The sequence below is a fragment of the Maylandia zebra genome, linkage group LG17 (genome assembly GCF_041146795.1).
Source record: "Maylandia zebra isolate NMK-2024a linkage group LG17, Mzebra_GT3a, whole genome shotgun sequence".
Taxonomy (NCBI): Eukaryota; Metazoa; Chordata; class Actinopteri; order Cichliformes; family Cichlidae; genus Maylandia; species Maylandia zebra.
In genome coordinates this window covers 17,997,140-18,019,547 of record NC_135183.1, presented here as the reverse complement: position 1 = coordinate 18,019,547, position 22,408 = coordinate 17,997,140, and the positions used below count along the sequence as shown (strand labels likewise).

At 40.7% G+C, this 22,408-nt stretch overlaps 1 protein-coding gene across 4 annotated transcripts in view; it reads right to left on the bottom strand.

The window, feature by feature from the left end:
• The window catches only part of lrp6 (low density lipoprotein receptor-related protein 6), a 50,011-nt gene extending 30,380 nt beyond the window's left edge, over positions 1–19,631 (bottom strand). For 3 of the 4 annotated variants that reach the window (XM_004564862.6, XM_012922884.5, XM_004564863.5), the window contains exons 1-2: positions 19,172–19,630; positions 13,848–14,244 (exon numbers count right to left, since the gene is read on the bottom strand). In XM_004564862.6, coding sequence (XP_004564919.2) covers positions 13,848–14,244; positions 19,172–19,226 — 452 coding nt within the window. In that variant the 5' untranslated portion in view covers positions 19,227–19,630. Of the gene's footprint in view, positions 1–13,847; positions 14,245–19,171 lie in introns of all 4 variants that reach the window. The other variant, XM_012922883.5, reaches the window with a different exon arrangement.
• Positions 19,632–22,408: the final 2,777 nt, after the last annotated feature.

Here is a 22,408-nt window from a genome sequence, read left to right as displayed (position 1 = left end):
GCACGTGGGTCGTTACAGTAACGGCCGGTTAGCTGTAACTGGGTGGCACAGCATGTTTCTGACATTGTTAGCTTCATCATATCCAGGTCATCTTCCCTAACATTACTCTGAAGCTCAGGTACACAGTGTAAACTCTGCTCTGAAGAATCTTGAAATGCTCTGACACCGCTGAAAATAAACAGATGAACACTCGTAGTTTTCTGTTAATATCCAGGTGAGGCTTCGGAGCCAAAGGCAAAGTGAACAGTTGCTGGCAGAGTACTCCAATAACCCGGTTTCATCAGACAAACAACTCAAAAACAAACCAGACAAAAACAAGAGTGGAGCTCAGAGTGAAGTATCAGAGAGGGATCAGCCTCCTGCATGTGCCAGCGGCTCGGCGAGACTTTTATCTCCAACACAGCGGTGGATCAAACAGCGAGCGGGAAGAGTTTCCATGAATAGAAACCCAAGAGAGAAGAGAAGGGAAGACGGTGAGAGGCAGCGCGACGGGCCCGGATTTAAATAAAACTAATGAATACATTACAGGCCTCTTTTATCTGCACCCTAATGGATTTACATCGTAATCCAACCTCTCCCAAGAGGAAGACGCTGGCAGCACTGGGAGAGGGAAAGAGATGATGAAGGACAGGAAGAGGAGTGAGTGCTGGCCATGACAGTGTCGAGGCCGCGAGCTTTGGCGATGAATTAGGATCAGCAGGTGGAAGATGCTCAGGCAGAAACATCAAACTTCAGGAACACAGGAGAGTTTGAAAGAGCCGTAAAACCCATTTTAACAATTTAAATCAATAAAAATCACCTTTCAAGCAAGAAACTGCTAATTGTCGTCTGTTTTAGACTAAAGTGGGAATTATTTCCAAACAAGCTTTTGTTAAATAATTTTTATTATTTTCTATTTTTATTAAATTCTGCAGTAAACTCACAGGCACATCACCCTGAAGACCTCAGTCTGTGTCCCGTTTGGACCTTTGTGTTTTACACTTCATCTTTTTGTACTTCCACTTTCAGTTGCTGGTTAGGTTTAGGAAAGGCTTGTGGTTTGGGTTTAGGCCACAGTTGTAATCTTGTACATTGCAAAATGAGACGGTCCAAGGGCAACAGCCCCGTCTCACCGACGCCAACGCAGGACACTTTGTGGGTAAATGAAACTTTCAGAAAACTACATTATTTCACACCCTGGGAGTAGCAGAGTCCTTCCTGGCTCAAATGGGGCTCTGATGCTTAACATATTTAACAGAAATCTGCTTCTTCCTGCCACGACTGACTACCTGATAAACAAAATGTCGATTACATTTAAGCAAATAACTATACAATTAACAAATCAGCAGATTATTAGTATTTTTCATTTTCCTTTTGCTCTTTAGTGGGTGCCAAAAATAGAAATACACAGGAAAAAAAACTCACATCCACCAGTTTTTAAATGATCCTTAAAAAGAAAAAGAAGAAAAAGTGTCCCGACAAAAGGTTTGCACACTACTAATCTTTCCCACCATTTACAACAATGTCTAAAAGTGCAGTATGAAGAGTGTGTGAAACTGCGTGCTGTATACCAGAGCGCAAAGTCTTCCCAGCCTCTTGCCTGGAAACAAACCATCTTGCAAAACTCATATACTCGTGCTGTGCCATACGAGAGAAAAAGTAAGAAGTAGGATGACTAAAGCAGGGGCCTATCATATCGCTAAAGACAAGGTCGCCATCCCATTTTTTTGCACAAAGTACTAGATGATATACATCTACAGCTGTATGTTAATAAAAGTCCCTTTGTGATATCTGGGACACGTAGCTCTCAGGGCTCTAGAGTGCAACCAATTTGGTTTGATCACACATGGGACCTAATTTCTCAATGGTGCGACTAAAAAAATAATAATAATAATAATAATAAAAATCCTAGTTGCGACCAGGCATTCGAGTAAAAATAAATAAATAAATAAATAAAAAATTCTGTCTCCGTGTGTGTTCAACAACAGCCACAGATTATGCACATATTGTGGTCTAAACCAATCAGAGATAGTCAGGGGAGACCTCTCTGATTGGCCGTGGTCCACATATCCTGTCAGCCAGTGCAGGGGGATAGACAGAGGTGACTAGGTGCTGCAGGTTTTGTCACTCTCCAGCAAAAATTCACTGAACCAGCAACAAAAGATCCAAACTACACTTCACATTTGATAAACATCGTCATCAATTCCCTCTTACTTTTGCCGTTTTGCTTCCACCATGATAAAGCTCACACTTCCTGCACAGCTCTCTCTCTCTCTCACTTCAAGAACAGTTTCCCATCTCAAATCTCCGTTTTCTGCATTATTTGTTCGCTTATTACCCACTAGTCTAACGTTTACAGCAATGTTTGCTGCTGGGTTTTTTTCCTTCCCAAAAATGACCTCTGACAAGAAAGCCTCAATTCTGCTGTTCAATGCAGAAGAAATGTAAACTTTTTAAAATGAAGCTAAATTGCAAAACTCTCAGCTGTGTCTCTAATAAAGCCTATGTAACTTTGCTTTGGTTTACTTCAGCAAAATCAGGTAATGTTCAAAGTTCATGCTTTTCTTCCGTTTTTGTTCTACTGCACTTTCAAGACAGTTACCTGCTATAAAAGCCATGCTAGGAAAATCTCCTTCATGTTTATCTGTGTTTTATCCTCAGTTACTTTGACAAAGAGGCATCTGCTGTGATGCTTACACTTCTGATGAAGTCTCACAAGTGTCAGTACTGATCAGTGATCAGAATTATAATATTTGTGACTCAAAACTGAATCGAATTGAACAGGGAATCGAATCGGGGACCGAATCGAATTGGGATCTTGTGAATCAGAATCGAATGGATTATAGAAATCAGTGACGATACCCAGCCCTAGTGAGTAGCCTAGGCCCGAGAGAAGTGGATGTAGCTGTGGGTAATAAGAAAAGATGAAAAGAAAGATTGATAACTTTTTTGTGAAGTAAAGCCTGATCCATCTGAAATTCATAGCCAGTCCTCTGACACGGAGCCATAAACCTCTCAGGTTATGTCTAACACTGGTCCGGAGACGGCATCAGATAATGAGCCACAAACGATCGACTCCGAGCCAGAGCGCACTGAAAGTAAAAGGGGGAAAGTGTATACATTTCAAAGACAGTGGCTTGAGCAGTTTCCCTGGCTAAGATAGAGTAAAGCTGAGAATATGATGCACTGCATTTACTATCGTGAGTGTGGAAAGACCATGGCCAGCAATACTGCATTTGTGACTTTGAATTGAAATACTTAAAAAACACAGTGTATCCAGGAAACACATTATATGTCACGATAAATGCACTGCCCAACTGTCCCCCTCTCTCCACTGCCTTTCAGGGGCAGGCAGCAGCAAGCAGTTCATTAAGTTTAACATTGCCAAAGCACTTTAAGCACAAGCACTTTTTCAATAGCTTATCTTTCCTGTAGAACTGCGCTCCAAATAAAGAAATTTGTTTTGACAAGATTCTTAGTTAATCATTTACAAATCAATCTTGTCTGTATGGACAGCAATTTTAAAAAAAAAAAAAAAAAAAAGTGAACATGTGAAAGTGCAATGTTAAGCGATGCAGCTGAAAAATTTGGGTGCGCCTAACTCTTGTGCTGGTGCACATAAGAAAAGAAAAAAAAAAAGTTAGGCGCACCAGCGCAACCATGGCAATAGTTAGTCTAGAGCCCTGGGTTTGACTAAGAACTGTCTTTTTAACCCTTACATATGGGGTAAAAAAATATATATATATACACATATATCGAGATACATAATAAGGTTGGGCAACTATTGACAATAGGCTGACGATAGCCTCAGCCTATGGTCGATCACAGTTTTGACTATGTTTAAAAAAAAAAAAAAACAGAACGAAACATTTTAATTAAATAAAAAACCACAATGGTGAGGAGGGAAAAAAAGAGCAACTGGCATATTTTTTTCCACTATACAGTGGTCCTTCGTTTATAGCAGGGGTTACATTCTAAAAATAACCCGCGATAGGTGAAATCCAAGAAGTAGCCAACTTTCTACAGCAGTGGTCCCCAACCCCCGGTTCATAAGTCGTTTGGTACCGGGCCGCGAGAGTTGAGGCTCAGGTGTGAAATGTATGGTTTTCAGGGTTTTTATCGGTTTTCAGCGTTATTTTGTTATCGTTTACTCGGTTTTCCTTGGTCTTTTCATGTGTGTTATGAATAAATTTTCTTTTTTTTTTCGGTACCGGTACTAGTTTTATTTTATTGTATTTATCCGCAACACCTTGAAGGCCGGTCCATGAAAATATTGTCGGGCATAAACCGGTCCGTGGCGCAAAAAAGGTTGGGGACCGCTGGTCTACAGCCAATCAGGACGCAGAACACAATGTGCTGTAAGAAAAAAGAAAAAAAAAAAAAAACATGCAAAAGAACATGAAAAAAATCTGTGAAACAGCGAGGCCGCAAAAGGTGAACCGTATTATAGCACGGGACAACTGAAGTCGTGTTAACAGGCCGGTCCAGTGTTTTTCTGTCGACCTCGACCTAACAACACATAAGTCAAAAATCAAAACGTCTCTTCCAGGGAACATGAAAAAAAAAAAAAAAAAAAAAAAAATCTCTGGTGTAAAGTGAAGTCTTTTCTGCTATTTGGTGCATCTCAAATAAATACACCAAAATGTATTTGACAGGGAGAAGCACATTTACTTTATCAGGTTTTAGCAATTTGTTTAACAATATTACCAGCGGTCCTGAAAACGCGTTCTAAAGTGTGCTTGTGGCTGGTATACACAGCTATATGTGTGACATCAATGTGAAACGTTTTTCATGCATTTTCCACCAAGCCAGTGGATCATCTTCTCCGTCTACAGCCTCCACACTGAGGTAATAGTCCATTTCTATCTGCGCCTTCTCCTCCAGTGTGCAATTTGGCAAATAGTTCATCCATGTTTGGACTTCTTCTGTGCTCTAAATTAGAGATGGACCGATCCGATATTACGTATCGGTATCGGTCCGATACTGACCTAAATTACTGGATCGGATATCGGAGAAAAATAAAAAATGTAATCCGATCCATTAAATATCACGAAAGCACCTCACAAAACTTGCAACACGCCGTAACTCACCTCAGAACGTTAGCACGTCGGAGCAGTATGCATCACGTGATAGAGCGGCTGTGGCATGTAGGACCTGTCGGTGGTCTGGATAGCATTTGGAGCTTCGCTAGCAACCCGGCATTTCATCTCCGACAAAGTTATCCCGAGAGAAGTAAAGCAAGTGTGTAAGTCCATCTCTGAATGTAAAGCATTCCTGCGTTAAGCTTAACAAGCGACTGCCTCTCCTGCTGCTACTTCAATGGTGAAACTGCTTAATGATCAGCTGATCAGCTTTTCTGTCGCGAGTCAGTCTCTTTTGTTTGTTTTTGGCCCACTTTGCACCAGAAAGAGGAAACCAGCGGCTGAACAACAGCAGCACGTTTAAGCTTGATAAGCTGTTGTTAGAATTTATTTAATATTACTTTCTACACCAGGATCTTTTTCTACGTAGCTGACGCTGGTAACTGTGCAGGGGCGGATCTAGCAAAGTTTAGCCAGGGGGGCCGATTGTGCCCCCTTTTCCCTGTTAATGCCCTAAGACATACTTTTCTTTCTTATTCTCATTTAAAATGTCTACCTTTTAATAAATAATTATCTGACACCCAAAGTTTTAATTTGATGTAAAATGAATAGAAGTCAATTACTGTATATAGTAACTATTAAGTCTAATATATATACCCTAGTAAGCTATAGTACTTTTTCCTTTGGGAAGGCACCATCTGTGCAGTCTGCAATTTTGTTGAAGAAAGATGTTGAATCTATTTAATATTTCTTGAAAAATAATTGATTTCTGTGCATTTTTTTTTCACACTGCATCAAATTAAGGTTGATTACGTCGATTAAACATCATGAGGTGGAGCGTGAGGGGTGGTTCCCCATTTCTTATTTATTTATTTTTGTTGCTGGGAGTTGGAACCCTATTAGTTAGGTTGCTTAATATTTATGCTAAGTACTCTTTAAAATACCAGAATAGGGAGGATGGTGTAGGTTTAAGTTTATTAGATTGATCAGTATTGCTGAACTAGGAAACATTTTTTTTTGCATACAGGTATAACAGAATAGCTTTAGTGTAGTTGTTGTTTTAAACTTGAGTATGAACTTATACAAAATGCAGCAAGATATTAAAAAAAACAAGTTTTGTTGATTAAAAAACACTATATCGGATTCATATCGGTATCGGCAGATATCCAAATTTATGATATCGGTATCGGACATAAAAAAGTGGTATCGTGCCATCTCTACTCTAAATGCACAAATCAGTCCGTGCATTATTACATTGCTCCGCCCATCAAAAAGCTTGCGCATTCGCGATTATATCGCATATCGTTAGTTACTGGACTGACGATTGTTGGTTGTAAAATTTTTACATACCACACAACCTTAATACATATTACATATAGGGCTGCCACGATTAGATCGACTATCAAAATCGTCAACGACAAATTTAATAGTTGACGCGCCGTTTAAAGCCTTGTAAGATCATGAAAGATGGAGGAATAAGTAGTAGGATTTAACAGTGTAATAACAGTCTGAAACAGAAGATGGCAGCACTGCATGTACAAGGATGCCAGCGGAGGATGCATTTGAAGCTCAATTACGTTACAGCGACGCAACGAAGGCTTTCCAAATTCGAAGACTTCTGCAAATGCAGCCGACAAATGCGTCCTACTTTCCCCCAGATATGAAGGATGGGTCGGGTGAATCCTTTGTGGCCCAACTTATCCCAGAATTCATAGCACGGCTCAGCCAATTTCAGTTTCCAACAATAGCGGCAGCTACTTAGTTTTAATATTACTCTTTCTGGGTAACAAAATAAACTTTTACCATATTTTCAGGCAATAATGTAGCTGTGTAAACTTCAAATATCTGCTCAGTTTATCAAGATATCACATATTTGTAAAAGTGCTGCGATGTTTTCGGAGACATCTGTTACCCACCAGCCCGATAGCTAGCCGGGTTCAAGGCTCACTAGAGCCGGCGAGAACAGCGGACTCCCGACAAATCGTTTTCAAACCCCCCACGGTCTTTTGCTACTCAGGTTAAACATGATATATAAGGCACTTAGATAACTTAAAACTGTTATTGTTTGGCTTTTTTCAAAGTTTTATTTGTTCCTGAGTAAATCCGTTTGGCTGAGATTAAAGTTACAGTTTTCACATAGCTGAATAAACGTCAAACAGAAAACTGATTAAACCAAAGTGTGAGATGGTCGACAATTTACTCCAGTGTCCTGTTATATTTTAGATAGCAAGGAGCAGACGGCTGAGTTCATTAAACTCCACTGAGACAATCTGCAAATTTCATTAAAAGTTTAATAAACTATCATCTGCTCTTTATTTTTAGTTAGCACATACCTTAAACACTTCAAGCTGTAAGCTAATGATAGTTATATAAGCGCAGATGCATGCTGATGCAATAAGCTGTACTTTTTACATCCAATAGATGCATGATCTGATTAGTCGACTAATCGCAAAAATAACCGGTGACTAGTCGACTATCAAAATAATCGCTTGTGGCAGCCCTAATTATATATCACCATCCAGCTAAAAAATATCGAGATGTGAATTTTGGTCTATATCGCCCAGCCCTAGATAAGCATGTCCCACCAGATATCCTGCATTTTATTTGTATTTTTTAATCCATCTGAGACAAAGCAATGAAAATATTACTGGACAATCTTCTTGTTCTTATTTTCAAAGCTCAGCTACCAACCAGCTAGCACTGCCACTCCCTGCATATTGTTCCCTTACCTTTAGACTGTAGTGGGGACGCCTCTTAATTTATTGTCTTAGTCACATTGTCTTAAATACAATAAGAAAAGAACAATAAGTAATTAGTAACACACTAACAACTAAGAGCATCACTACGATGCATCATTCTGTTAGGATGTATGTAACTTACTGCGCAAGTGTCCTGGGGGAGGCATGGCTGCACACATTTGGGAAAAGGGGGCAGAAGTTTTGTGTGTGGGCTTTTCGGTTGTTGTAAAAGGAAGCTGTCCATTAAAGGTGGAATTCTAATGTCAAGTGTGAGATTATTGGACTATCAACTAGGGATGGAACGATCCGATATTACATATCGGTATCGGTCCGATACTGACCTAAATTACTGGATCGGATATCGGAGAGAAATAAAAAATTTAATCCAATCCATTAAATATCACGAAAGCGCCTCACAAAACTTGCGACATGGCATAACTCAGCTCATAACCTTAGCAAGTCCGAGCAGTATGCGTCAAGTGATAGAGCGGCTGTGGCGTGCGAGACCTGTCGCCGGTCTGGTTGAGCATTTGGAGCCTCACTACCAAACCAGCATTTCATCTCCGAGAAAGTTATCCCAGAGAGAAGTAAAGCAAGTGTGCTTTACAAACATCTCAGAATGTTTGTAAAGCATTCCCACGTTAAGCTTAACAACCAATATATGGAGCGACTGCCTCTTCTCTCCCCCTCTCCTGTTGCTACTTCAATCATGAAACTGATCAATGATTGGCTGATCGGCTTTTCTGTTGCGACTCCCGTCTCCCTTGTTAGTTTTTGGCCCATTTTGCACCAGAAAGAGGAAACCAGCAGCTAAACAACAGAAACAAAAATTAGAATTATTTAATATTACTTTCTACTAGGGCTGTGCGATATGACCAAAATCTCATATCCCGATATTAAGACATCTATTGTCCGATAACGATATAAATCACAAAAATGTAACATTTTCTCTAAATTCTGTGAATCTCTGGCAGCTCAAATTGCGTGAAGTGTTTCCAGCTGGGCGTCGCGTACCTGGAGTCGAGTGTTTTAACTGATGCATGAAACTATACATTTTTAGACATAAGTTGTAACGGCCGCCGTTTTCTTTGTGTGTATTTATTACACAGCGTGCTGCGAGGAAAAGCCTGTTTTAACGTTTGAGTCTAAGGTTTATTTTTTAGCACCTGACGGCTCTTTTTTGCTTCTCATCTGTAAACACTGTGCATCTTTCACGTGATTCAGTTTATTTTGAAAAGTCTCAACAGGATCTTGAGCTTTATTGTGAAAGGTTTATGTGGAACAAGCGGACATGCAGTGGTTTTACCATCGTTGTTGCTAACGACAACGAATAAAAACAAACGCTTGTCTGTCTGTAGTGTGGTTATATTAAATGTAAGAGAAAGAGAGAACGTTAAGAAATTAACTACAGTGACCATCAAAATAATGAAAAAAATATTGCCGTAAACTGTTTATTTTGAGACACGACAAAATAAACAATAGCGTAAATGAAACAATAGACGTTTTTATATCGTCATCCGATATATATTGTTATATCGTACAGCCCTAATTTCTACACCAGGATCCTTTTTTACGCAGCTGACGGCTGGTAACTGTGCAGAGGCGGGTCTAGCACAGTTTTGCCAGGGGGGCAGGTAGGGCTTTAACAGGGAAAAGGGGGGTACAAAGAAAAACTTTTCTTTCTTATTCTCATTTAAAATGTCTAGCTTTTAATAAATAATTATCTGAATCTTACACCCAAAGTTTTAATCCGATGTAAAATGTATAGAAGTCCATTACTGTACAGTGGGGCAAAAAAGTATTTAGTCAGCCACCGATTGTGCAAGTTCCCCCACCTAAAATGATGACAGAGGTCAGTAATTTGCACCAGAGGTACACTTCAACTGTGAGAGACAGAATGTGAAAAAAAAAAAAAAAATCCATGAATCCACATGGTAGGATTTGTAAAGAATTTATTCGTAAATCAGGGTGGAAAATAAGTATTTGGTCAATAACAAAAATACAACTCAATACTTTGTAACATAACCTTTGTTGGCAATAACAGAGGTCAAACGTTTACTATAGGTCTTTACTAGGTTTGCACACACAGTAGCTGGTATTTTGGCCCATTCCTCCATGCAGATCTTCTCGAGAGCAGTGGTGTTTTGGGGCTGTCGCCAAGCAACACGGACTTTCAACTCCCGCCACAGATTTTCTCTGGGGTTGAGGTCTGGAGACTGGCTAGGCCACTCCAGGACTTTCAAATGCTTCTTACGGAGCCACTCCTTTGTTGCCCGGGCGGTGTGTTTTGGATCATTGTCATGTTGGAAGACCCAGCCTCGTTTCATCTTCAAAGTAGGGTGACCGTGGCTCAGGGGGTTGGGAATCGCATCTGTAACCGGAAGGTCGCCGGTTCGATCCCTGGGCTCTCTGTCTGGGTCGTTGTGTCCTTGGGCAAGACACTTTACCCTACTTGCCTACTGGTGTTGGCCAGAGGGGCCGATGGCGCGATATGGCAGCCTCGCTTCTGTCAGTCTGCCTCAGGGCAGCTGTGGCTACAACTGTAGCTTGCCTCCACCAGTGTGTGAATGTGAGAGTGAATGAATAGTGGAATTGTAAAGCGCTTTGAGGTTCTCGAAAAAGCGCTATATAAATGCAATCCATTATTATTATTATTAAAGTTCTCACTGATGGAAGGAGGTTTTGGCTCAAAATCTCACGATACATGGCCCCATTCATTCTGTCCTTAACACGGATCAGTCGTCCTGTCCCCTTGGCAGAAAAACAGCCCCATAGCATGATGTTTCCACCCCCATGCTTCACAGTAGGTATGGTGTTCTTGGGATGCAACTTCGTATTCTTCGTCCTCCAAACACGACGAGTTGAGTTTATACCAAAAAGTTCTACTTTGGTTTCATCTGACCACATGACATTCTCCCAATCCTCTGCTGTATCATCCATGTGCTCTCTGGCAAACTTCAGACGGGCCTGGACATGCACTGGCTTCAACAGCGGAACACGTCTGGCACTGCGGGATTTGATTCCCTGCCGTTGTAATAATAATAATAATAATAATGATGATAATGGATTGGATTTATATAGCGCTTTTCAAGGCACCCAAAGCACTTTACAATACCACTATTCATTCACTCTCACATTCATACACTGGTGGAGGCAAGCTACAGTTGTAGCCACAGCTGCCCTGGGGCAGACTGACAGAAGCGAGGCTGCCATATCGCGCCATCGGCCCCTCTGGCCAACACCAGTAGGCGGTAGGGTAAAGTGTCTTGCCCAAGGACACAACGACCAGGACAGAGAGCCCAGGGATCGAACCGGTGACCTCCCGGTTACAGATGCGATTCCCAACCCCCTGAGCCACGGGGGGTTGAGTTGTAGTGTGTTACTGATGGTGACCTTTGTTACTTTGGTCCCAGCTCTCTGCAGGTCATTCACCAGGTCCCCCCGTGTGGTTCTGGGATCTTTGCTCACCGTTCTCATGATCATTTTGACCCCACGGGATGAGATCTTGCGTGGAGCCCCAGATCGAGGGAGATTATCAGTGGTCTTGTATGTCTTCCATTTTCTGATGATTGCTCCCACAGTTGATTTTTTTCACACCAAGCTGCTTGCCTATTGTAGATTCACTCTTCCCAGTCTGGTGCAGGTCTACAATACTTTTCCTGGTGTCCTTCGAAAGCTCTTTGGTCTTGGCCATGGCGGAGTTTGAAGTCTGACTGTTTGAGGCTGTGGACAGGTGTCTTTTATACAGATGATGGGTTCAAACAGGTGCCATTCATACAGGTAACGAGTGGGGGACAGAAAAGCTTCTTACAGAAGACGTTACAGGTCTGTGAGAGCCAGAGATTTTCCTTGTTTGAGGTGACCAAATACTTATTTTCCACCCTAATTTACAAATAAATTCTTTACAAATCCTACCATGTGAATTCATGGATTTTTTTTTTTTCACATTCTGTCTCTCACAGTTGAAGTGTACCTCTGGTGCAAATTACTGACCTCTGTCATCATTTTAAGTGGGGGAACTTGCACAATCGGTGGCTGACTAAATACTTTTTTGCCCCACTGTATATAGTAACTATGAAGTCTAATATGCCCTAGTAAGTAGGGCTGGGCGATATATCGAGTTTTTAAAAAATATCGATATATTTTCATACGAGATATAAGATGTGACAATATTGTTTATATCGATATAGTCTATGTTACGTTATAATTATACTTGTGGAGCCGCAGGTTTGCCTCTCTTTCGTCCACTTTTGTCTCTACGCAACGTTACTCGGCCTCGCCTCTCCTTCACTGAACACAACTCCGCCTCCCCCATAGCTTCACCTGCAGGCAATGACAAGATGAAAGCGGAAAATCTCCGTTAGCGAGTTACCGTGCGTGGGGCTGGGCGACGTCAACGTGTTAGCGAGCTAACCGCGCCAACGACATGCAGCCCGGAGGGGCTGCACGGCCTAAAATCCTTTCATTTTCTCAAAAATCGACAGTGCACCTTATGTATGAATTCTGGTTGTGCTTACTGACCGCGAACAGATTTTATGTGGTACACAGCGCTCAGCAATCTGTCAAAAAATGTTCTAATATGACTTTGCTAAGCTACGGAGCTGCACCGCTTGATGGATTGTCGGAGGATTACGGCTACCGAGGAGGAGCCTCGCGGAGTGATACGTACTGTGTGTGTATAAGGACCACAAATGGCACCTGTTCAGAGACGTGGTGCAGCTGTGAAATCTGTCTCTTTGTTATTATGCTCAGCGTCTATTAGTTTACATTTTGACTGCACAATTGTGAGCTTTTTGTTATGCACAAAAACAACATTGTTTTCTTTTATTTATGGACCATGATTATTTAATAAATGCTGATAATTTATTTTTGAGTAATTTCTTCATATACATCTACGCTGTATGTAAATAAAAGTGCCCGTGTGACAGCTGGGACACAGTGTGACTAAGAACTCTCTTTTTGTTCTTAACTTATGGCTTTAAAAAAAAAAAAAAAAAAAAAAAAAAAAAAAAATCGGGATATATATCTTATATCGCCATCCAGCTAAAAAATATCGAGATATGAATTTTGGGTCATATCGCCCAGCCCTACTAGTAAGCTATAGTATTTTTCCTTTGGGAAGGTACCATCTGTGTAGTCTGCAATTCTGTTGAAGAAAGATGTTGAATCTATTTAATTATTGTAGAAAAATAATTGATTTCTGTGCTTTTTTTTTTTTTTTTTTTTTTTTTTTTTACACATGCATTGAATTTAAGTTGATTGCGTCGATTAAGCATCACAAGGCGGAGGGTGGGGGGGTGGTTGCCTATTTTTTTTGCTGGCAGTTTACAACCCCGTTAGTTAGGTTGTTTAATATTTCTGCTAAGTACTCTTTAAATTACCAGAATAGGGATGATGGTGTAGGTTTAAGTAAATTAGATAGATCAGTACTGCTGAACTATGAAATATTTTGGGTGCAGTGTATTTTTTGCATACAGGTATAACACAATAGCTTTAGTGTTTTGTTTTTTAAAACTTGAGTGTGAACTTGCACAAAATGCAGCACGATATTAAACAAAACAACAAAGTTTTATTCATTAAGAAAAACACTATATCGGATTCATATCGGTATCGGCAGATATCCAAATTTATGATATCGTTATCGGTCATAAAAAAGTGGTATCATACCATCTCTACTATCAACATGTCCTCCCCAAGAGGACAATGAATCACCCCCTCCCACAAAAGAGAGATAACAAAAAAAATCCTCAAGTGTTGACCCAACCCCCCCCCCCCAAAGACCAGCTGCTAACATTTTGGCCTAAAGGGGAAGAACCAAAAATGCCTTTTTCAGACAGAAGAAATTATTATTAGTTTGAACTAGGAATCATACAAAGCTCCAAGAACAAAAACAGAGCTGGAAAGAAGCAGATCAGAGTAGTGTAACATCATCTGCCAAACCTCTCAGTAACCTTCAAATGGATCAAGGATCAACTCGGAACCAAACCACCAGCTACATCCTGACATTCTTCTCCTGCAGGCCGGAAACCAGCCAGATGATCAGACTCACCCTCGTTCTGGATCCAGGGCGATGGCTCTCGGCTGGTCCAGCTCCTGCCAGAACAGAACCTTCCTCAACGATCCGTCCAGCTCAGCCACTTCAATCCGATTGGTTTCTGAGTCTGTCCAGTAAAGTTTACTCCCTAACCAATCACACGCCAGTCCATCTGGGGAGGCCAGACCTGATACCACCGTCTCCAATGCACTAGCCCCCGACTGGTTGAAGAAGGTGCGTTTGATGGCCTCCTCGCTCACATCACTCCAGTAGATGAGGCCCTTGGAGAAGACATAGTCCACAGCTGCGGCGTCCTCCAACCCTCCAACCACCACCGTGGCGTTAGCCTTCTCATGTGCCGCATCCACGAGCCGAAGATCTCGCCTATTCGCATATAGTAATAGAGGCTCACCTGGAAGACACGGAAATATCATTAGGATTGCACATATCAAAAAAACAAAGACATAAACATAGTTTTACAACATAATGCCTCATGAAACTGCCCTGAACCTCCACCGTTTGGATGTAAACAACAGATGTTTCAGAAAGCAGCAGCCATGCTGTATTCCTAGAATATTTAAAGGTAGAATGGGAGAGAGAGCCTTCAGTTTTCAGGCACCTCTTCTGTGAAACCAGCTTCTAGTTTGAATTTGGGAAACAGACACTATCTCTGCTCTTAAGATTAGGCTTAAAACTTGCCTTTTTGCTAAAGCATATAGTTAGGGCTGGATCAGGTGACCCTGAATCCTCCCTTAGTTATGCTGCAATAGGTGTAGGCTGCTGGGGGATTCCCATGACGCATTGAGTATTTCATTTTCAGTCACCTTTCTCACTCAACATGTGTTAATAGACCTCTCTGCTGAATCACACTTGTTATTAATCTCTGGCTTTCTTCCACAGCATGTCCGTCATCCTGTCTTCTTTCTCTCACTACAACCGTTCGCAGCAGATGAGCCTGGTTCTGCCAGAGGATTCATCCGGTTAAAAGGGAGTTTTTCCTTCCCACTGCGCCAAAGTGCTTGCTCATAGGGGGTCATAATTGTTGGGTTTTTTTTCCTCTGAATGTATTATTTTAGGGTCTACTTTACAATATAACGTGCATTGAGGCGACTGTTGTGATTTGGCGCTATATAAATAAATAAAATAAATCGAATTGAAAATTGAATTGAATCATGCTTCTTTTCCTTTAACACAATGCTGGTGCTTAATCTAGAACTGGTTCTGATTGATCCCAGTGCCAACCGTCAGGTGCTACCTGAGCATGAGGTTAGAGCAACTAGAATCAGTGATTTCAGGAGAAATACATCAGTCATCTCCACTATGATTTGCTTTCCATGGAAATTATCCAAACTTCATCTAGAATTGTTATATAATCCTTTTTAAACTGTCAAAATGTAGACTGGACTCTGGACTCTTAAGCAGCTCCAGCAGCACTACAGATCTGCATCTGGGAAAAGATCCGGATCCAGTGCCAAACGTGGGACTGTCTGCATGTCTCCACCAAAAACGGTTGGTGTTTGTGCAAAAAAAAAAAAAATGCAACACCAGCAGAACACGGCTATGGAGGATCTTCTTTAAGAACGTCACCAGTGACTGCAGACCCAGCCCACACATTGTGTCCACCATGACATCTGAGACAGCACTGCTCTGTGATAGTCATCTCTTGAACCTCTTGAAATGCGGACTGGTTCCCAACAAACACTAATGCAGAACCAGCTCTGTCCCAGCAGCAGAAAAAGTGTTACCCACGCTGTGGAAATATGGTCCAATAAGAGGCCCGCCATCTTCTCAGCAGCCATGCCTCCCCCTTTAGCCTTGATGTTTTCTGTTCAACAACCTGACTGAAGCAGAACGAGCTCTCAAAGCGAGCAGCGCAGTCCAAGCATGACACGGCGTGCTGACGAGCAGCCAGAGACTCTCAGCGGCATCCTGGCTCTGAGCCCAACCCACAATCTGACACATCGAGGCGACCATGAGCCCCACGGCACCCGCTGCCTGCTGGCCTGTTTTTGCTCCACTCGAAGGGGGTGAGGGTGGAGGGGGGTTTCCTTCTCCAAATATTTACTGAACCAAGACATCAAAACTTCAATTTCAGGTCCCTCCAGGCTGCTTACAAGCCGAACCGTGCCAGGAGGAAACATGAGGAAATCCGACTCTTGGGACTCGCTGACTGCACACAGAGCTGATGTTTACCTCCATTAATCTGCTGAGCGCGTCTTCACTGACTGACTGATCGTTCTACAAATAGAGACAAATGTCCAACATCAGAGCCCAAAATAATCAAGACACTGCAGACACAGCTGAAAGCTGCAGGTAGTACACGGACTGTGAGCAACCACGCGTGAGGTAAAGACAAAACTGTCAGCCTCAAATTTCAATCTGATAAGTTTACGTCTAAAAAAGAAACTGAGCGAATGGGGTTTAATACTATTAGACTTACTTTTCTGAGTTGCTTTTGAGCCTGAACCCATCTTATATCGCAACATCAGTTGGAAAGAACTTAATTTGTTAAGTAAAGTGACTTTCTGCCGTCTCTTATTCTCAAGAGGTTAAGAGCGTGTAGCTCAACACGTTTGATCTGGCAGACTTTTTGAAAAATAATCAGAAGATCAAAATGAATCAATGAAAGAACAAACAAAATCCTTCATTTTCAGTGCATGTGATGATCTGAGCTGCGATTGAAGGTTTGGGAGAACCACAAAGATTTTTAAACTCAAACTGGGCGGTCTGAAGTTTGGGAATGTCTGGTTTACAGTGAGGTGTCAAAAAAACTGCACTTAAATTATCCTTGGCAGAAAAAGTTAAACAGACAACCTGAACTACGACATCTCAGCCGCTTGGTGAGGTCATCATCCACACAGTGAACAGACGCTCGTCTGATCAGTTCATGGGTTTGACCGTGAAAAGTTACTGTATGATCATTTTAACTCTTCTAACTCAGCAAAGAGCTGGACTTATTTACAGGATCTGTACCCATATGTGTTGCCATATTTTCACAATAGTGGAGATTTGCACGAGTCACCTGCAATAATTTTACTTACCCTGTTTTTCTTTCATTCATACTCACATTTAAATATAAAGTTTAAATGAAGCTGAAACCTAAACAAAACTCATGAATAATCAAAAAGGGAATTGATGGAGAAACTTCAGGCAGAATATATAATGACTCCGGTATGTGTATGATCTGATCAATAACCACCCAATCATCAGGCTGCCTTACCACCGCGTCCCATTTAAGTCGTGAGTCAGAAAAAGAAACTCGAGAATGCAGGTGCAGGTGGTGGGATTAGTTAAACCCAGCTTTTTTAAACTTGGCTCTAGTGCTGAACCGCAGCACAGCAAAGAGCAACGTGAACACTCTGAAGCCTCTGTGATCTACATACGTCATTGCTTCATTAATATTTTTAATCCTCAACTTAAACTCATTTTATAACGAGTTTAGGTTCTTTAGTTTAGTTTTATTCTGTTCATAATGTTTTAAAGATGTTATTAAAAAAACATTATTAGATTCATGTCCTTTATAGTGAGTGCTGGCCTAGAACTTGCGCAGAAAATTGTCTTTCTAGCAATTTTTTTCTATAATTCCTCGCTCATTATCAATTGCTTTTAATCACATTTTTTATATATAGCCTTTATTAATAATCTGAGTTTAAATGAGTGTTTTCCGTTGCGTTGGTACAACTTGCTTATTTCAAATAAATATATTTTAATTCCCACTTTTTCTGTCTTTTATATTCCTGATGTACAGTGAATCAATGTTCATTCATCCCAGATGCAGAGTCTATAGAAACAAGTCATAGAAGACAAGAAACAAGATAAAAACTAATCAAATACGCCCCAATCACCATCCCACAAAGTGATAACAACACCAGTGTCTCCACAACAAAGACTGACAAACATGCAGCTCCAAATCTTATATCTGTTAATCCCACTCAGTGTTGGACTTTGAATTCTTGCTGCAATCTGAATTTAACCAACTGTTAAGCATTTGTTCTGGTACTGAAGATCCAGAAATGCTCATTTAAAAGACACTTACACCTTACATTTGTGCTTTGGTCTCATTTTATCCTTAATATATAATAAATTATACATTAAGGACATTATTATCATCACCGTTTTTTAAACTGTTGCAACAAAAGAAATTACCAAATATAGGATAAAGACAGCATTTTGAATATTTATCTGATTGTCCATTTCTGGTGTAATTTGATAGCAAAAATATGGGGAAAATAACTAAATACATAGCAGATAAACCTGATATTTAAAAATATTTGTTTTACAAATGTTTAACACACATAATTATTGGGTAACAGTTTGACACTGAAATCTGTGTAATGAATATGTGATATGATAAATGAATGTCTCTCACTGACCTATAAACTTTCTTTACATAAGATGGCTTTATGGGTTTTATTTTTCATCCTCTAGTGTTTACTGGATATTATCAGGAGCTCCTCAGACCAAGATGATGATCTGTATGATATCGTAAGTGTGAGATGTACTACACAAATAAAGTTAGCCCTGTTCAGTTGCTGTGATATAGTATTTCTGCTCTATTGCACAGCCGTGCTGTGTAGCAAACACTAAACTAAATTTAACGGAGCATTTTTAATGGCGATGACACCTTCATGAATTTACTTTATTCGGTTTACTTTTCTAAAGAGATCCGCCTCGGACTCATTCTTTACATCCTTTAGATCCAGCTAGCAGTTCGCTTTCATTGTAATCCGAGTTTAGAGGGGGTTTTTTTCTTTTTTTTTGCAGTTTTATTGTTTCTTTACTGTCAGATTTATACAAATACATTCATTTCTCACACGTGTCCAGCCGTGTAGCTGCTGTTTTGTGTGTAATACTGTACATTTATTGGCCTTGCTTTTCTTTATTCTGTTCATTGTTATCAATAAAGTTATTTTTCCATGTAGATGGTTTATTAGCTATTAGCTCCCTGATGCTAACCAGCTCGCTCCCTAGCATTTGTTATGCTAACTGCTGTTGAGCCCGATCCAGCCTGTTTTTAAGTTACAAAACACAACCAGGAGCGACCAACTGCGCCAAATACATATTCCCGAGACAAAGGGGTGCGCTGGAAGGGAAGCTGGCGGTGCTGTGAGTAGTCTCTGGTGGGGTATTTTCCAGCTAACAGGGCTGTTTGTGGTTTCTCCTCCAGCAGCAGCAGGCTACGCTAGCTCGCTCCACTCGGGAGAAATCCGACCCGGAGGCCGAGCTCCAAACATCCACAGAGAAGGGAAAAAGCTCCCCTGGGCTGCTAACAGCACTTTTTCGCGTCTTTTACGCGAGGGGACGTGTGGGTAAAAGTCACAGTGTGGACACAAACTCACCTCGTATGAGAAAACAAAAACTACACAACAACAGACTCCGCAGCGCGACACCCATCTTTCTCCCGATTCTCGGCCCAGCCGCGGCGGCTCGTCAGCGGAGTATTCCCATTGCTGCGGCCGCTTCCTTGGCTAAAAAAAAAGCGGATTTCCCAGAATATTCAGGTCGATGTTCGGCTCCGGTTCGCATTACACCGTGCCCGCTTCCATCCCGGCTGGCTGCTCGCTAACTGCGTCGGATAAACTCTCGGTGTCTCACATTGTCCTGCAGGAGCTCCGTCGTCTCCTTCCGCTGTGAGGAAGCTGCCCCCCTTCTCCAGCCTCCGCCTCCACCGCCACCTCGCTGCCCGGCTTTCTATTGTTGTTCCGCCTCACAGCCGCTGGTACGCTCACAACACGGAAACGTCCCGCAGAACCGACTTCGAACCCCCACAGAACCCCACCCCCGAACACAGACGTTAACCCCACATTCCCGCGGGACTACTTTATCACACGGACAGGGGCCCCACAAAACAGGGCCCCAATATCATCCAACGGCAGGGGCGTTTCCAGGGGTTTTACATCAGGTGGCACAAGGCAAGGGGGGCTCAGGAAATCATTATATACTATATCTGCTTTTTTATACCAAATTCAGTCATTTGGTAAAAAGCTTTTAATCACCTTTGTTTGTTAAATCGCTGCATCACAACATGTCTTAAAAATCCAAGTCTATGTAATGCCATAAAACATCAGAAGAAACACATTTTCACCAGAAACCCACCATAATCACAGATATAGATGAATCTGACACTTTTATTTGATTTTCACACAAAAAAACCATTATGTGGATTATTAAAAAGTGTGAAATCTGATATTGTAAATAAACCTACATAATGTGATAGATTTTACAGCACTTTTGATTCTAAATTTTCTTTCTAAATTTTGGAATTTTACACTTTTTACCTATAGCATCTGATTTCAGGTTTTCTCAGTTTCTTCACACCCTATAAAGTTTACATGTTGCATTTTTCTATTTTTGATTTGCATTTTAATGTTTTATGCCTTAGAGATGCAAGGTTGAGATGGGCAACAGCAGACAAGAAACAGTGGATAGACATGGAGCTGCCAGGCAGAATGAAGTACATGAAGAGGTGATGGAGAAAAATGATAGGGATAGGCCAAGATGGAGGCAGATAACCTGTGGTCGCCCCAAAAGCAACTTTGAATTTTATTAATTTCATGAAAGTAGCAGCAGTAGCATATAAACAAGAAAATTACTCTGGGATTTATAATTTTTACATCTCAGTGTTCTGTTGATAATAACTTTTTACAATATTATTATTGCTTTATCATTATTATCATTATTATTATTGAGATTTTATTCATGAAACATCAGCCCCAGTTTCAGGTTTCAAACATCAGAAAATGCAAGATTTCTCAAAAGCTTTCAGAAGGAGAAAGTTCAATGAGGATGTGAGGCCTCGGATTACAGAGTACACTTCCTATTTCAGAGTAACAGCTTTTCTAAAACCTCTTGCTGATTTAATAAAGTGTGGATCACTCTCGTCTTATCTAATGAATGTATCTGTGGGAGATGTGGAAGTGAAAGCAGGACTGTAAAATTACAAGCAAGGTGGACGGGACTCAAATGTCCTGCTAAGAGGAAAGGAAAGCATCTCATTTAAAAAATTTCAGGGTTTAATCACCAGGTCAGCAAAACTGCCTCACAGTCTCAGGAATATGAGGTAACTTGTTAGCACATTAACTACCACATACCTGATCATGTGCCTGTCATGAGTTCAACCACAATATACATCACACTATTTGATCAGTGACTGAGTTCATAGGATTGGGTTTAGACTTGATGATACTTTTGTAAGTATGGCGAATATCCAAATGAAATTTCAAGTGCTGAAAAACTCATTTAAGCTCTGTTAAAAACTTGAATCATTTGAGCTTCAGTATCATGAGATAAATCATTACTTGAATAAACTGCACCAATTTATTGTTATTATCTAGATTCAGAGCAACAGGAACAAAATTTGAAACCATGGATGTTTGATCTGTTTAATGATAATTCACTGAATAAAACTTTAAAAGTGCATTCTGGGTAAACTTTCAAGACTCACGTCAGCATGTGTGATCAGTGGCTGCTCCCTGAAGTCAGAGCAAAGGTCTCTTTTTTTATCTACATTTGATGCCAGGCTCATCTTTTAGCCACGATTCTTTAGGAGTCAAAATCATTCCTGAAACTGAGCAGATGATCACTTTCTGCCAAGCGCTGTTGACAGCAGCTCTGAAGCACCTGTTGCATAATAAACAGCTTTACTACAAATGTTGAGGTTGTGGACTTCATCAGGGTCATCATAAAACACATTACAGGCAACATTTCAAAGGGTAATAAGGTAAGTATGCTTCTGGTTAGATGTATATGATGTTTGTTATATTTATGATGGCCCCAATGAAGGCCACAAGCAGAAACACATTAGAGTATTAAAGTTTATTTTTATGCAGTCATGACCAAAGGTTTTTCGCAGTGCCACATATTTAGTGTTTTATATACATTTTGCTGTTTCAGTTTTTATCTAGCTTTTTTTGTACGTGTTTGTGATCTAGTGAAGAACAATGGTAAGAAATCCAGTTTCAAACACTTACAGGAGAGTCAGTATAATATATGATTTAAGTCCACTATAGTAAATATTACAGTGCTAAGCAAAGATTCTTGATGTGAAGTTTGGGAAGCTTCCTGGCCAAGGATCCAAAATGTTTATTTGATGATCTCGAAGCCTCTTAGTTACCACTTTTATCTTGCGACACAAGACAAAAGACATCCTGGAAGATCATCAGTCTGAGGATTTTTTTATGCTAGTTTTTGAGTCGAATAGTGATAATCTTGGAACCGTGATAAAGCAGGAGGATCACCATCTTGGGCCCAGAAACTGACAGACAGAAGGGTCGACCCTGTAAACGCTAACTTTTTGCATACATATTAGCCCTGTGCCATATTTATGGCCAATAAAAGTCTTTGAAACTTGTGAAATGCTTATGACTGTTCTTCACTAAATCATAAAAAAACATTTAACCTTCTTCAAAATAATTTTTGTGCAGCATACATAAATATATCTGGAAAAGTGAAAATATAAAAACTTGAAATTTTGAGGAATTCTCAAACAATTCTCAACTGTTTAACCTGCACCAAGAATTTGTCCAAAGTTGGAGCTCAGCTGGACATGATAGAAAAGAAGCTTGATCAAGAACAGC